The sequence below is a fragment of the Crotalus tigris genome, unplaced genomic scaffold (assembly GCF_016545835.1).
Source record: "Crotalus tigris isolate CLP2741 ecotype Arizona unplaced genomic scaffold, ASM1654583v1 scf7180000017614.5298720, whole genome shotgun sequence".
Classification (NCBI taxonomy): Eukaryota; Metazoa; Chordata; class Lepidosauria; order Squamata; family Viperidae; genus Crotalus; species Crotalus tigris.
The window spans coordinates 4,477,535-4,493,096 of NW_024096513.1; the positions used below are offsets into that span (position 1 = coordinate 4,477,535).

The 15,562-nt window shown below is 40.5% G+C and overlaps 1 protein-coding gene across 6 annotated transcripts in view; it reads left to right on the forward strand.

The window, feature by feature from the left end:
* Positions 1–15,562, forward strand: part of RIMS3 (regulating synaptic membrane exocytosis 3) — a 63,976-nt gene that overhangs the window by 30,542 nt on the left and 17,872 nt on the right. For all 6 annotated transcript variants that reach the window (XM_039329893.1, XM_039329872.1, XM_039329911.1 and 3 more), the window contains exons 3-5: positions 12,368–12,509; positions 12,809–12,921; positions 14,651–14,752. In XM_039329893.1, the coding sequence (XP_039185827.1) occupies positions 12,368–12,509; positions 12,809–12,921; positions 14,651–14,752 (357 nt within the window). The remainder of the gene's footprint in view (positions 1–12,367; positions 12,510–12,808; positions 12,922–14,650; positions 14,753–15,562) is intronic.

Genomic DNA, 15,562 nt, shown 5'->3' on the forward strand with positions numbered 1-15,562 from the left:
AATCACTTAGAGAGGGCAGTAAAGTCTAAGTGCTATTGCTATTACTACACTTTATCTGTCCTTTTCTTAACTGTGTTTGCATTTTGCCCCTTTTTCCCCACGTGCAATGCTTCTCCTTAAAAAAAATTAAAATCCATGCTGCTGTTTTCTATCCAGCAGACACTGAAAGTGTTTCTGTTCTTGCTGAGAGGTGAGCATCAGGATCAACTGACACTAGTTTGGCACCTTGCTCAGCAAAGCTATTGCTTTCTCCCAGGACATTTGGCAGAATCAGAAGGTTAATTGACAGCTCGTGTTCCCACCACCACCTGCACATCTCTTGCCAGAAGAGTGATCAAATTATGATCATCCAAGGAAGCTAATCCTGTCCCTCTTGTAACCACCAAAATTTGATAGTTAACCTCCGAGAGCAATATTTCTATTGCGGCTTTTGTGATTTTTAACTGATTCTTAACCTGCCCAGAGTTTTTTCAGCTGGGCAGGCACAAACAAAACATAAATAAAATGAATCTCAGAGCAAGTATACGGGATGTGTAAGTACGTGACTATCCTGAACAATTTACTAGGAGAAACGGAAGGCCTATTGTGCACCCCAAAAAAAGTACATGATACGTTTTGAATGTAGAATTCTGCCATGTTGGTTTTGAGTTTTGGACGAGCTTCTATCACATTCTTGGGGAGTTTGGGCAATTTGAAATGTGGGATGATCTCTTTGTTTTGATTGGGATGGTGGTTAAGCATCAGAGACATCTCATATAAAAAGGTGCTGTCAACGCTGCTAATATTGAATCTTCTTGCTTTGACAAAATATGCAGAACTGTCTGGTATTTTTAGAGTTAATTCAGATGACAGAGAAAAGGGAGGGGAAATAACAAAAGCCCGGGAAAAGGAAGGGAAGTGAATCTCTGCCCTCTGGGCTAATTGGAAGATGTGACTTGTGACTGCAAGATAAGGGAGGGGTTTAGCAAGAAAAGTTAGATGCCAGCAAGAGGAATTCAGATTCTGGCATAAACCTCTATGATGTGCCATCAATTTGTAACACTGTTAATAAAGGCTTTAGGCCAGTGGTTCTCAACCTGTGGGTCGGGACCCCATTTGGGGTCGAACAACCATTTCATGGGGGTCGCCAAACGCAGTCAATCATTTTTTTCCCCTTTTCCTTAGCTGTGCTACTCCCTTTTATTCTATTGGCTTTTGAAAGCCAATAGAGTAGACTCTCTTGAATAGAGTCTAATTCTATTGGCTTTCAAAAGCTAATAGGAATTGTCCAGGCTGTCTCTGCCCTGCTGAGCCCGCCAAAAGTCCCATTCTGCAAACAGTGCTGCACCAGTTGAGTAGTCCTTGACTTACAATCGGTTGGGGGTTGCAGCATTAAAAAGGTTGAGAACCACTGCTTTAGGATAAACATGCCTGGAAGTTCTTTGAAGTGTTTCATTAGTCAGAACCATGACAGGTGCCTTGTTGGAAGGAATGGGATGAAAAGCTAAAGTATTTTTATAAAAGGTGACATCCTGGTTTCTGTTTGACTCCTCTTTCCACCAGCCACTGTTCCAAGGGAAGGTCTTGATACCCAACTTTGCATTGGCTTTGAGGGTGAATAAGAACGACAGGGTGGCAAACAGAAGTTGTAGTTATGCGTTCTTGTGTGGGGAATACAGATGAACCTTGACTTACGACAGGTTGCGTAGTGACTATTTGAAGTTGTCACCTACCTAAAAAAGGGAACAGACAACCTGGCTCCAAATTTCTGAAGGTTGGGCCTCTCGCTGGGGTCATGTGACCGCACATTGGGCGCTTGTCAACACGGCTGCGTTTACAGCCATGTGCAGCATCCTGCGTCCATGTGATTTTATGATGGTTTTTCCGACATTCGGCACTTTTGGTTTTCAGCAAAAGAGTGCTCATGGCAAAGAGGGGGTTTTCACTTCTGACTATGGTGTTGATATAGAATAGAATAGAATATTTATGACAGTTGCAGCATCCTTGGATCATGTGATCACTTCTTGCAACCCTCGGGCAAGCAAAACCAATGAGGAAGCCAGATTTATTTAACAACTGTGTTACTAACTTAACAATTGCAATGATTAATAACAGTGACAAGAAACGTCGTAAAATGGAATTAAAGCCCTCTTAACAGATATTTCACTCAGCAACATAACATTTGGGCTTCAATGTGGTCGTAAATCGAGGATTACCCGTAATTAGTATTATTAATCTGCAAAAGAAATCTTTATATAGAATTACTGAAGAAGGGGTTTGGGAAATGCTCTTTCAAAACTAAAAAAGGTTTGTCAGCTGTGGAAGCTTGAGGGAAAATTTATGTGCCCAAGAGGGGGAAAAAACCCCTCCTCACTATGAAGAGACAATTATAATCTTGGTGACTCGCTTTGCATTATTTTGTTCTGGTTCTGTTAGGCAGTTTATGGCTCAGCTGCTATTTGAAAAGAAGTTTATTTGGAGCCCTATTAGACTTGTGCATTTGAAATGCTTCAAAAAGGTTGTAATTATGTTCAGAAAAGCTAAGAAAAGAAATAGGGAAAATCATAAATAGAAAATAATAAGAATCCATACTAATTCAACTAGATAATAATACTGGAGAAGAGTTTGGGATATTAAACAAAACAAAAAAAAACATTGTGACTGCATGGAAGAAAGAACAGAGAAAGTTGCTATTATATATATATATATATATATATATATATATATATATATATATATATATATATAGTTTCTATTAAAAGTTTTAAAGAGAACATAAGATGTAGCAAAAACTTATATAGAAGAAAGAAAGGACAAGAGAAGAAAAAAGGAAAACATGCAGAGAAAAAGATAAAAAGAAATGGAAAAAAGCTCTCTATTTCCTTTGCGAGAAATATAAGTATGATTGTGAAGTTATCTTGCTGTGTGAATGCAAAAAAGCTCACTTTTCCTGCAATCTAATTTTTTTTCTAATCATCAAAACCATAAGTTATGTTCCATCTTGAAAGTCTAGAATAGATATAAAGTAAGATTGACTCCCAAAATTCCTTTATGTTTGGAGGCCATAAAAGAATTTCTGTTAAAAAAGGCCAAGAGGCATTTTTAGAACAGAAATGATCACCACACAAACTTGGTTCATGTCTTCTGACTTCTCAACTTTCTCTGAAGGAGAACCTTAACATGATTGTTAAATTGTATAAATTCCTGTTGAAAATAAATATGGAGGGGGATGTAGGGAGATGAGAAGGCTGAGGCTTGAGGGAGGGGTCAAGCATGTCATTAGTTTTGAATCCCTTTGTCCTCACGAGAGATTTAAGTCCAGCGCACCTTGGATTCCACTGATTCTTATCTACCGCCATTTTGTTTTGACTGTTAGTAATTCAGATTCTTGTAGAGCAGTGGTTCTCAACCTGTGGGTCGGGACCCCATTTGGGGTCGAATGATCATTTCACGGGGGTCACCAAACAACGCAATCCGCCATTTTTTTCCTCCTTTTCCTTAGCTGTGCTACTCCCTTTTATTCTATTGGCTTTTGAAAGCCAATAGAATAGACTCTCTTGAATAGAGTCTAATTCTATTGGCTTTCAAAAGCCAGTAGGAATTGTCCAGGCTGTCTCTACCCTGCTGAGCCCACCAAAAGTCCCATTCTGCAAACGGTGCTGCACCAGTTGAGTAGTCCTCGACCCCGACTTATGACCGGTTGGGGGGTCGTGGCATCAAAAAGGTTGAGAACCACTGTTGTAGAGAGTGTTAGCTGCAATAAACCTGTAGTCATTTAAGCTTCCTTGCTTCCTGATTTATTGCACTCGACAGATGAGTATGTTAAAGATTGTAAGATCAAATGGGAGAGAAACTTTGGTTATAGCATAACGCTTGATCAACAGGGGAATATGTGGAGTAAAGACTGAAATTTACACTGCATTATAAGTTAAAAGAGAATTTTGAAAAGATGATGTATCGCTGGCATCTAGCACCTGATAAATGGTCAAAGTAGTATGAGAATGTGTCAAATGTATGTTGGAAAGATAAACAGTATGAAGGGCTTTTTTATCATCTCTGGTGGACATATAAGGAAGCTAAGACTTATTGGAATTAGATATGTATTTTAATTCGGAGAATTCTTAATCGGAATGTATAACTTTTAGGTTTGATGGACATACAGCTTGAAAAAAAATATAGCTTTGTTTTTAAACATGACAAGAGCGCAAGGCTTCTGTATATGCACAGGTGGAAGGACTCACACACATTCACAATGCAAGAATTGATGGTGAAAATTAATGGAGTTGGTGGAGATGGTGAAATTGTTTGGAATAAACAAAAGACTTTATCCAGCTTCGTTTCTACTTGGAAACTTTGTTGGAACTGAAATAAATGAAAATTTCACCTTGGGTTTTAACAATTAGACTTTTTTATGATGATAGAAATGCTGTTTGTTATGGTTTATACTAGTTCAAAGGGTCACTGATTTTTAGATTTCTGTCTGTACTGAAGAAAACCAGAATTTATTTTTTTTCTATAACTTTCCCCCCCATTTGTTTGCATCCCTTGTTTTTGTTTTTTCCCTACCTCTTCCTTTTTCCATTTTTTTTTTGCTGTTTGTATTTTATACTTTTTTTGAAAAAATCTATAAGGGGCTTCCTATAAATGTTAATATTGTCTTTTCTTTAATCAAGGTAGTCAATTTAGCCATCTTGGCAAGTTCCATCGTCTTCACCAACCATTCCTGTGTTGTGGGTTGCCTTGAACTTTTCCACTTTTGAACATATTGTAATCTCATTGTGGTTGTCATATATAAAAACAGAGTTCTGTTTGTCCATTTTCCCAAAAGAAAAATCTCTGGTTTTGTTTATCCTCAAAAGATTTATAATTGGGTCTAATCATCCATCTGGTCCAGCCGCTTTTCCTGCCTTACAGATTTTAATAGCTTTTGAAATTTCTTGTTATACTTCATCATTTGTCTCTGTACTTCTGTAATCCTTGGTAGGTTTTGTTTTCTGAGATATTTCTCTCTCTTTTTCACTGAAATATCATGTCCTCTGTATAACTGATTAGATGAATATTGATTAAATGTTTTTATATACCCACATTACAGGTTAGTTTACTATTTCCCTCTTGTAATTTCAATATGATTTTCTTTCTGTAATTTATAAATTGACCATTTAAATGGTTTATTAGCAAATTCAAAATGAATTTGTCTCACATAATTCAATTTTCTTTCCATTCTTCTTATTGTCAACAATAAGATAGCTGTTGCTGTAACATCTTAATTTGCTGAGAATACTTGTGTTCCCTGGGAAATCTTTAATTCTTCTTCTCTTTTTATCTCGTCCAAGAACAGAGGAAGCTGTTCTTTACTATCTGATGTATATTTGTCAGGTCTCTTTTCTGCAGCAGGCATTTATTGATCACAGCAAGAGGCACCCCCCCCCCACAGTAACTGAAAAAAACTAGAGGAGGCCGATTTAAACAAATAAAAAAATCCAGGGCTTTAGACTAGAGGGAAGAATTGTGGGGGGGGGGGGGAGAAATGCAGAAAAATGCAATGGTAAACCAAAGGAGCACTAGAACTGTTAGCAGAATTGTTAAGACATAATAAAAGAGAAATAAAAAATATTATTATAAAAATTATATTAAATTAATAAATATTTTCAATTTTTATAATTAGAGATGTTAAGACCATTGTAAGCAATAGCACTTAGTCTTCTATATCACTCCACAGCACCTTACAGCAGGGTTCTGCAACCTTGACAACTTTAAGACTTGTGGACTTCAGCTCCCAGAATTCCTCAGCCAGCATAGCTGAAGTCCACAAGTCTTAAAGTTGTCAAGGTTGCAGAACCCTGCCTTACAGCACTCTCTGGGTGGTTTACAATGTCAGCATATTGCCCCCAACAATCTGTGTCCTCATTTTACCATCTCTGAGCCCCGTCAAGATCGAACTCCAGACTCTGGGCAGAGTTAGCCTGCAACACTATATTCCAACCTCTGTTCCACCAGGGCTCTTAGCAATTAATCTTCCAGCTCTACCCCAATCTTCTCGCAACTCCATTTGGGAAGTTCAGCACCTTGGACAAGGCAACATACAACCCTATTGAGAGGTTGGAGAGATGAGTAAATAGTCTATTTTTTAAAAAAATGCTTAAGATGATGGGAGTTCAAAACTATTGTCTGGCTCCATGTCAACGGGACGCCTCCTCACCTTCGCAGCCCATCGAATTGGCAGATTCAAAATATCTGCAGCTTACAGTCACAGCAGGAACTGAATGATATCATAGATCTTATCCAGAGGTTTTGTAACTGACCTAGTACATGAGAATAAAGATGGAATATACATGATATTAAGCATCCAGGGATTTTACTTCCAAACTGACTTTCAAATCTGTCTAAGCTATAGCCATTTTTTTTCATGGCAGCAGAAGAATTATGTATTAAGAAACCTCCTTGTTTCTTGTTCATAGGAAGAGGATTAAAATGTCTTCTCCCTGGCAGCTCCCAATATAAATCTGTAGTTATGCCAATAGTTGCTTTAGTCTGGCAAGATTCTGTCTATAGGTGGGGCAGAGTAAAGGAAACTACTCTTAAGTAACTCCATGTGTTGTTCTTGGTTCTTGGAGCCTGACAATCCAGGAGTGAGCGAATAGATAAAAGGGTTCTCTTTCAGCAGAATCCCATATCTTCCTTCCCTTTCTCTTCAGAGTCCGGATTGATCCCTTATGCTTCGTGTCTTTCCATCGTCTTTCCTGATTCTTAGAGTCAGATGAGATTTCAGAAATTGAAGGTGCCTAAATCCACTCTCGATGTCTCTTTCTCTCTCTGGGTGGTATCCGATCCTGCAAGTCTGCAGCTCACACCCTTTCTCTGAGCTGTAGGAGCTCTGCCAGGTCTCTTTCCTTCCCCTGGGGACTGACCTGCTGCAGGATGCAGGCACACAAATTAGTATTAGTGGTGGCAAGACAAAGCAGCGAGTCTGGTTTTGCAAAAAGGACAGAAAGAAGAAATGGGTTGGGGGGGGCAAGAGGAGGAAGAGTTGCCATGGAGACCTGTGAATGAGACACCAAGGCGCATGTGAAGTGTTGATTAGGAAAGAAAGCGAGTGCTGAAAGGAGCTAAAATGATATTACCAATTGCTTTCTTTAGCAACACTACATCGCTCCGCTTGCTTTCTTCCATAGGTGTTCCTCACTGGACGGCCTGTAAGGTCTTGTGCCTTTGGAAATCAACCAAAAATAGAGTAGAGTAGAGTTTAGAGTAGAGTAGAGTAGAGTAGAGTAGAGTAGAGTAGAGTAGAATAGAATAGAATAGAATAGAATAGATTAACAGACTTAGAAGGGACCTTGGAGGTCTTCTAGTCCAACCCCTGCTCAGGCAGGAAACCCTATACCATTTCAGACAAATGGCTGCCTAGTCTCTTCTTAAAAACTTTCAGTCTGGGAGCATTCACAACTTCTTGAGGCAAGTTGTTCCATTGATTAATTGTTCTAACTTTCAGGAAATTTCTCCTTAGTTCTAGGTTGCTTCTCTCCTTGGTTAGTTTCCATCCATTGCTTCTTGTCCTCCCTTCAGGCGCTTTGGAGAATAGCTTGACTCCCTCTTCTTTGGGGCAACCCTTGAGATATTGGAAGACTGCTATCATGTCAGTCCTTCTTTTCATTAAACTAGACACACACAATTCCAGCAAATGTTCTTTATATGTTTGAGCCTCCAGTGCCCCAATAATCTTTGTTGCTCTTCTCTGCACTTCAGCTTCACCTACTAAATTCTTAACTAAGGAATGCTCAGGAACAAGTCTGTATGTGTGCAAATATAACGGCCATGGGGAATCAACTCATCTGGCCTGATCTTCCAGGGAACTGATTTCTAATTCTAAGCTAGCTAGTATGATGCATGCGAAATACAGAGTGTAAACCTCAGAGTAGGTTTGCTGGTGTTAAAGGGGTGCTGACGATCATGGAATGGATGCTTTGATTGGTGGAAGACTGACAAGATTGTGCCCTTGAAAATCATAGACTGGGAACCATTGCTTGAGAGAATGCATTGGTTGGGAAGGAATGGTAGCAATGCACAGTTGTACACAGTGAGTTCTAGATAACTGATGGTTCTAATTTAGATGTTTTTTTTTTTAATTGCTGTGAGCCTAAAGGGGAGATTTCTATGTGCCTTTAAGTTAATTTTTAACTCCTGATGCCTGGACATGTCTCTGCATGATTTCTTGGCAAGATTTCAGAAGTGGTTTGCCACTAATTCCTTCCCAGGGCTAAGAAAGAGGTACAAGGTCACACCCAGCTGGCTTTGTATCCAAGGTGGGACTAGAACCCCCGGCTCCTAGTTTCTAGCCTGATGCCTTAACCATTACACAAACTGGCTCTCGAAATGCATTGTAGAATGACTTAAACATCCTTGGATAGATCATTACTTCTTAAAACATTGGACTTTAATGCAAGTTGAAGTCATAGAAAATGATCAACCAAACTGGGCCTCCAAGTTATCACAGTAGAACCTTAAAAAAAGCAAACATTTTTTTTTTAAAATGGCAAAATCAGATTTTATTGATTTCTATACTTCCCATTTCACCTAAATGATTTTGGGCATTTTACAAAAATTATGTGTTTCTAGTCCTTGTAACATTAAAGTTGGAAGACAGAAATGTGGCAGATATATCAGAGATCTGGCTTTTTGCACTTTGCATGTCTTTTGCAGCTGTAGATTCATGTTAGCAATTTGGCTGTCATTAAAACCTTCCATCTCTCTCTCTCTCTCTCTCTCTCTCTCTCTCTCTCTCTCTCTCTCTCTCTCTCTCTCTCTCTCTCTCTCTCTCTCTCTGTGTGTGTGTGTGTGTGTGTGTGTTTAGTGCAATTGTTTGCATGAATTAGTCTCATTTGGAATTTGTTTGATATTGAACCCTCTGATTAATGGAATGATTCTAAGAGCCACCTAGGGACCATCTGGCAAGATGTAATTTCATTTGCCAATTTTCTCCTGTCTAAAAATTAGCCATTGCTTCTGCTGTGGCAAAGAGTGGATTTGCTGACTTGGAAAAGACCCCTCAGTTTGAGTCTCCCACTTTCTATAATTATAACCTCAGAAGCTGAGTTAATATCGCAAAAACAAGTTCTGATTTGAACACACAACTCATGTCATGTCTAGCTTACACTTGTTCCAGAGGCTAGTCTAGGTATGCTATTGTTAGGTTTTTTTTTTAAATAGTCTTTTTTGGAAAGTTGGTTAAATCTCAGTGAATCTGTAACAACTGGATGGCAATATGGGGACCGTTCCAAATCTCTTTGGAACAGGCAGTCAAAAAGCACCGCTCTTTAATCAAATGCTGTTGTCCGTTCTTCCATTCTTTTCCAAAAGCTGGTTTTGCAGAACAAAGCACATTTTGGGGGGGGGGGGATTGTCAGTCTTGCGAGGTAGTCCAGACCAAAAGCAGACCCAGAAGTACTAATTCTGTCTTTATTGTAAGATTACATCAGTATTTCTCAACCTTGGCAACTTGAAAAAGCATGGCTGGCTGTGGAATTCTGGGACTTGGAAGTCCACACTTTTTCAAGTTGCCAAAATTGAGAACTACTGGTTTCATTAACAACATCTTGCAAGTCTAAAGTATCTCTCCCCCCCCCCATCACCTTTACAAACCAAGATACTAGGGAGGGTCCCTCCTGAGACATTTCCCCCGCCCTCATTCCTTCTGCAGGCTCAGATGCCCCTTATCTTCCTCTTGTCTCCCAAAGTCCTTCTCATTTGCCATTAAGGGGATTGGCCAACTGGAGTTCCTATCACCTTTGCCAAAGAAAAGATCACTTCTAATGCTCTCGATAGCTGAACTATAAAACAGAACTGCAAAGAAGTTCTTTGCTTTCCTGAGCGATCAGGAGGATATTAGTGCAGCTATGCAAATTAGACCCAAGAGTAGGAGAAAGCTCCGAACAGAGACAGATTTACTGCTCCAAGTTCATTGCTGCAAATTCTGAAGTTGGCTCTTAGTGTGATTGGTGGGAAAATCAAGTTGTCTTTGGCATGTTGGACTACCCACCAGGCATGGCGAGGTCAGTCTTGGCTTTCCAGAAAATTAAACATGCATCAAGGAGCTAAATGCTGATAGATGATTTGCTTTGGATGGGTCTCCCACATCCAGTCGGAATTAAGCCATGTGCAACTGGTGGATGGGTGGATGTCAGCATCAGGGCTTAAATCCTAATCCTCTTCTCCCACTTTTTACACAGTAGACTTTTAGCTGTTCTTTTCTTGGCCTTGGAAGTCAGAGAAGCCTGTTCCATGTTTAGATAATATTCTGTCTGGCCTGTGAATTGTGGCTTTGCTAATGTCAGCCTTTACAGCACACCTTGTATTTTATAAAGCAATCTGACAGCCACAATCAGGAGAAGTCATATTTATGTCAGTGCCCTGAAGAACATTCTTCCTCCCTATCTAGGTGTAAGAGAAAATCAGGTGGTGTTTTTCTGTCAGCACCACTGTATGAAGACAGTGACGTGTGAGCCAGGAGGAGCCAGAACTCACTCAATAGGCTTTGGAATAGTATTGTTTTGGGGGTGAGCAAGATGGTCTACTTGGGTGTACCAGGTACCTTGATCACCAGGAGGCAGCTAGGTGACCTGTTTCATTCTGATTAGTGGCCAGAAAGAGTTTGCAACTTCGCAGGATCATGTGACCGACCAGTCTCTTATCACTGGATGCATTTTAATTTGCTAATTATGCAAATTGAATAAGTTGCACTTTGTTGTTGTTGTTCGTTGCAAAGTCGTGTCTGACCCATCGCGACCCCATGGACAATGTTCCTCCAGGCCTTTCTGTCCTCTACCATCTTCTGGAGTCCATTTAAGCTCACGCCTGCTGCTTCAGTGACTCCATCCAGCCACCTCCTTCTCTGTCATCCCGTTCTTCTATTCTTTACCTTACCTCAAACTGCAACATAGGGATGATAATGATGATTGACATCAATTGCATTTTTATGGCAAAGTTCAGTTCGCTTTACAATGTCAGGAAGTTCTTTTTTGAAACATCTCTTGTAAATGGATTGTAATGTACAACCCATATCACCTGGCTTCTGGATTAATGACTTTCTGGGCTTAAAATGACAACTGGCTTCTCTTGTCTCTCTGTCATCATCACTCCTTATATGCTTTAGCCTCCAGTCCCCTGATCATCTTTGTTGCTCTTCTCTGCACTCTTTCTAGAGTCTCAGCGTCTTTTTTACATCGTGGTGACCAAAACTGGATGCAGTATTCCAAGTGTTCTTTATTCTAAATGACTTATACACCTATTGTATTTATATTTCACTGGAGTGGGCGTCTATCCAAACAAAACCGTAAATCACAAACAAAAAACAACTGCATACAAGTATTTCATCACATGAGGAGCAAAAACATTAAAAAAAAGGTTATACGGAAGCCTGCAGAGACCATTAGTGCTAGTCTCTGGGTTTGGGAAGCCCAGGGGTGAGATGTTTCTATGGGTCCTGCTCCCAAGGGCAGCCATTCCCCCAGCGTGCTACTGTTTCTGTCACAGTATTTGCTTTTCTCTCCTTCTGGGTCTAATCTGCTCAGCCTCCCAGAGGTAAGAATATGTGGTAGTGACTACTCATCCTTGCTTCATTGTTGGCTTGCAGACAGAAGGCAGAAGACTTCTGGAGTTGTGTCTTACTGGGACACAGGCTGTGCAGAAACCCAATAACACTATCTGCGCATGCTAACCGTAAAACAGACATAACCGCCCTCTTCAGATTCAATCTCTGATTTCCAAAGAGAGACGAAGGGGGGGGGGGAGGGAAGAGCCAAATCAGCATTTCTGCTTCACTCAAAAGGACTTACTTTCACTTGAGAACGCAGAAAACTGGGACCTTTTGCATCCATCCAAAAGCTAGATCAGGGGTAGGCAACCTTGGCTCTTTTGACTCGTGGACTTCAACTCCCAGAATTCCTCAGCCAGCCATGCTGAGGGGAAATTGAAAGGTTTCCAAGCTGAGCCAGGCTGGGTGAGGAATTCTGGGAGTTGAAATCCTCGAGTCATGAAGGGGCCATAGTTCCCCCGTGCTGGCTTAGGAATTCTGGGAGTTGAAGTCCACCAGTCATGAAGGGGCCATAGTTCCCCCATGCTGGCTGAGGAATTCTGGGAGTTGAAGTCCACGAGTCATGAAGGGGCCATAGTTCCCCCGTGCTGGCTCAGGAATTCTGGGAGTTGAAGTCCACGAGTCATAAAACAGCCATGATTGTCTTTCCCTGGGCCAGAGGTAGACAGGAAAGAAACTAACCAGTATCAGCTTGGCTCTCACTGAATGTATTGTAGGACAAGTCCTATCCTTTCCTGGCTGTGAGATGATGCCTCTGGACTGCCTCACCCTCTATTCATGTCGTTTCTCCCCCCCCCCCAGATGGTGGCTTAAAGAAACTTCGAAGTAACATTCGTCGCAGCACTGAGACTGGGATTGCTGTGGAGATGAGAAACAGGGTCACCCGTCAAGGCAGTCGGGAGTCAACCGATGGAAGTACTAACAGCAACAGCTCCGATGGCACGTAAGTCCTCCTGTTGGTTAACAAAGTTGCTGAATAAAGAGTAGACATTGCACCGAGAATATAAAAACAAGTGCTATATTTTTTAAGGAAAATGTCCTGATAATATTAACTCATAGATAGGACCCCCCCCCCCAAAAAAAAACCCAGGATGCATGAAAATGTCTTTGATTCAGTTGGGTTATTGACTCAAGTCTCATGTAAAGGCAAAAAGATGCCCTGGGACAAAATGTAGGAGGAGAAGGATTTTCAAGCTGTGTCTTCTTTTTCTCACACACTGTCTTTCTCACCCTTTCCTTCAGATTTATTTTCCCCACAACCAAGCTGGGAGTTGAAAGCCAGTTCAGTGACTTCCTAGATGGTCTTGGACCAGCCCAAATTGTAGGGCGACAAACACTCGCTACTCCACCAATGGGTGAGTGAACCTTTGGTGACCCTCTCAGCCCTTTAGGTTCAGGGTTACTTGATGGAGGAGGATCTCATGTGGATCTTTCTTAATTAACCATCTCCCTGGATTCATGTTTTGTGAGGGACTGTGTAGTGTTTATATATTGAGCCATAATTCCTGTAATGTAGAAATCATGCTTTATGGCTGAGTGTTTTTTTGAACCTATCTAATTGTGATTTAACAAAATCTTCAGTGTAAGCATGATTCCTGATGTCATCTGGCTGGGGAATTCTGGAAGTTGGAAGTCCATACATCTTCACCTCTGTCAAAGTTGAGAAACGCTGGTTCATACTATACACTTTTGTAGCAAATCCCCAAGTATTGCATGAAATTCGTGACCATAAAGGCTATTGTAAGTCCTAATAGAATCTGTCTAACAATAAGTCCTTGAAAATCTTCCTACCTAATTGAATAAATTTGACGTGAGTCAGGTTTGGCCATCTACAAATTTCAGAAGGTCAGCGGGACTCAGGTTGTTAAAATTGCTTCAGGATATACACAATATTCTACCAGGAGGACTCTTTTTGATTCGTCCTTCTTTTATCCTTAAGATGTAAACAGATCAAGGTCAATTGCAATCAATGCCTTGGTAAGGCCACACTTGGAATACCGCATCCAGTTTTGGTCACCACGATGTAAAAAAGATGTTGAGACTCTAGAAAGAGTACAGAGAAGAGCAACAAAGATGATTAGGGGACTGGAGGCTAAAAAATATAAGGAACGGTTGCGAGAATTGGGTATGTCTAGTTTAACGAAGAGAAGGACAAGGGGGGACATGATAGCAGTATTCCAATATCTCAGGGGCTGCCCTAAAGAAGAGGGAATTAAGCTATTTTCCAAAGCACCTGAAGGCAGGACAAGAAGCAATGTGTGGAAACTAATCAAGGAGAGAAGCAACCTAGAACTAAGGAGAAACTTCCTTACAGTGAGAACAATTAATCAGTGGAACAGCCTGCCTCCAGAAGCAGTAAATGCTCCAACACTGGAAGTTTTTAAGAAGAGACTGGACAGCCATTTGTCTGAAATGGTGTAGGGTTTCCTGCCCGAGCAGGGGGTTGGACTAGATGACCTCCAAGGTCCCTTCCAACTTTACTACTATTATTATTATTATTATAATTTTTCATGTTGATTTAAGGAGAGTAATTCATTTTGGTTAGAGCTTATGGATAAAGAATATGTGATTCCCCAAGTGCTACTGAATTTATTTATTTATTTCTATTTATGTGTTAAATTTATAGGCTTTCTATAACCATTGGCCATGTTCCTTCGATTTCTTGGAAAGTACGATTTAGCAATATTTGGAGAACCATAACATCTCCATCACATTTCCTTGGGTTCCATTACTTAAAAAAGTCTTCTAAATATAGATCTACCACAAAACATTGAGATGAGTAAGACACCACAATCACACATGGAAATGGGGGAAGATGTTGGCGTGAAGGGCAAAAAGCTATTCTTTATTATATCAAAAAAATCCAATTGAATTTTGAAAGAAGGCCTTTTTTCTCATGGGAATACTTGTAATCAAGCAGCTTGTTAAAGATGGATGCACACAAACTGTTTGGGACTTCTAAAAAAATAAATGATACTTCCCCCCCCCCCACACACTGTTTTCTTCTTTGTTTTGCACAATCACATGTGGACAGCACAAAGCTCTGGAGTTGTGTCCATGCTGACTTTACTGCTGTTTTCCTAGGTGATGTCCATGTTGGGATGATTGACCGGAATGGACAGCTAGAGGTAGAAGTGATAGAAGCCCGAGGCCTCATACCCAAACTAGGATCCAAGTCTTTTCCTGGTAAGTAATTGCTTTGGAATAGGACTGAGTAGAGATAAAGTGAAAAGCTGGCTGGGACAATTCTTGGTATATACAGGAAGTTGTTTGTATACTTTATGTCTGTTCTTTAAAATATCTCTTCTTCTTCTTCTTCTTCTTCTTCTTCTTCTTCTTCTTCTTCTTCTTCTTCTTCTTCTTCTTCTTCTTCTTCTTCTTCTTCTTCTTCTTCTTTTTCTTCTTCTTCTTCTTCTTCTTCTTCTTCTTCTTCTTCTTCTTCTTCTTCTTCTTCTTCTTCTTCTTCTTCTCCTTCTCCTTCTTCCTTCTTCTTCTATATCCCTTATCGGACGTTGGCGATCATATTGGCGATCCTGTTTTTATCAGCAGCCGCACGAAAAAGTGCTGCTGAGTTTTGTCCAAACCAGTCCCTTAGATTTTGAAGCCACGATGTTCTTCTTCTGCCTGGACCTCATTTGTCTTCAATCTTTCCCTGGAGGATTAAATGGAGTATGCCGTATTTTTCTGGGTGTCACATCACATGTCCGAAATATTCTAATTTTTATTTTTTAATTGTTTTGATGATTTCCCTTGGCTTTCCCAGGCGGCTTATCACCTCCTCATTTCTGATCTCGTCAACCCAGCTTCTACATAGCAGCTGCCTATAAAATACCGCAGCTGCCTATAAAACCCCCACAGCAGGGGGTTGGACTAGATGACCTCCAAGGTCCCTTCCAACTTTATCATCATCATCATCATCATCATCATCATCATCATCATCATTATCCCAGCCTGGGGCAGAATAGCCATGATTAAGCTCCCTGTTTCTATTCCCTT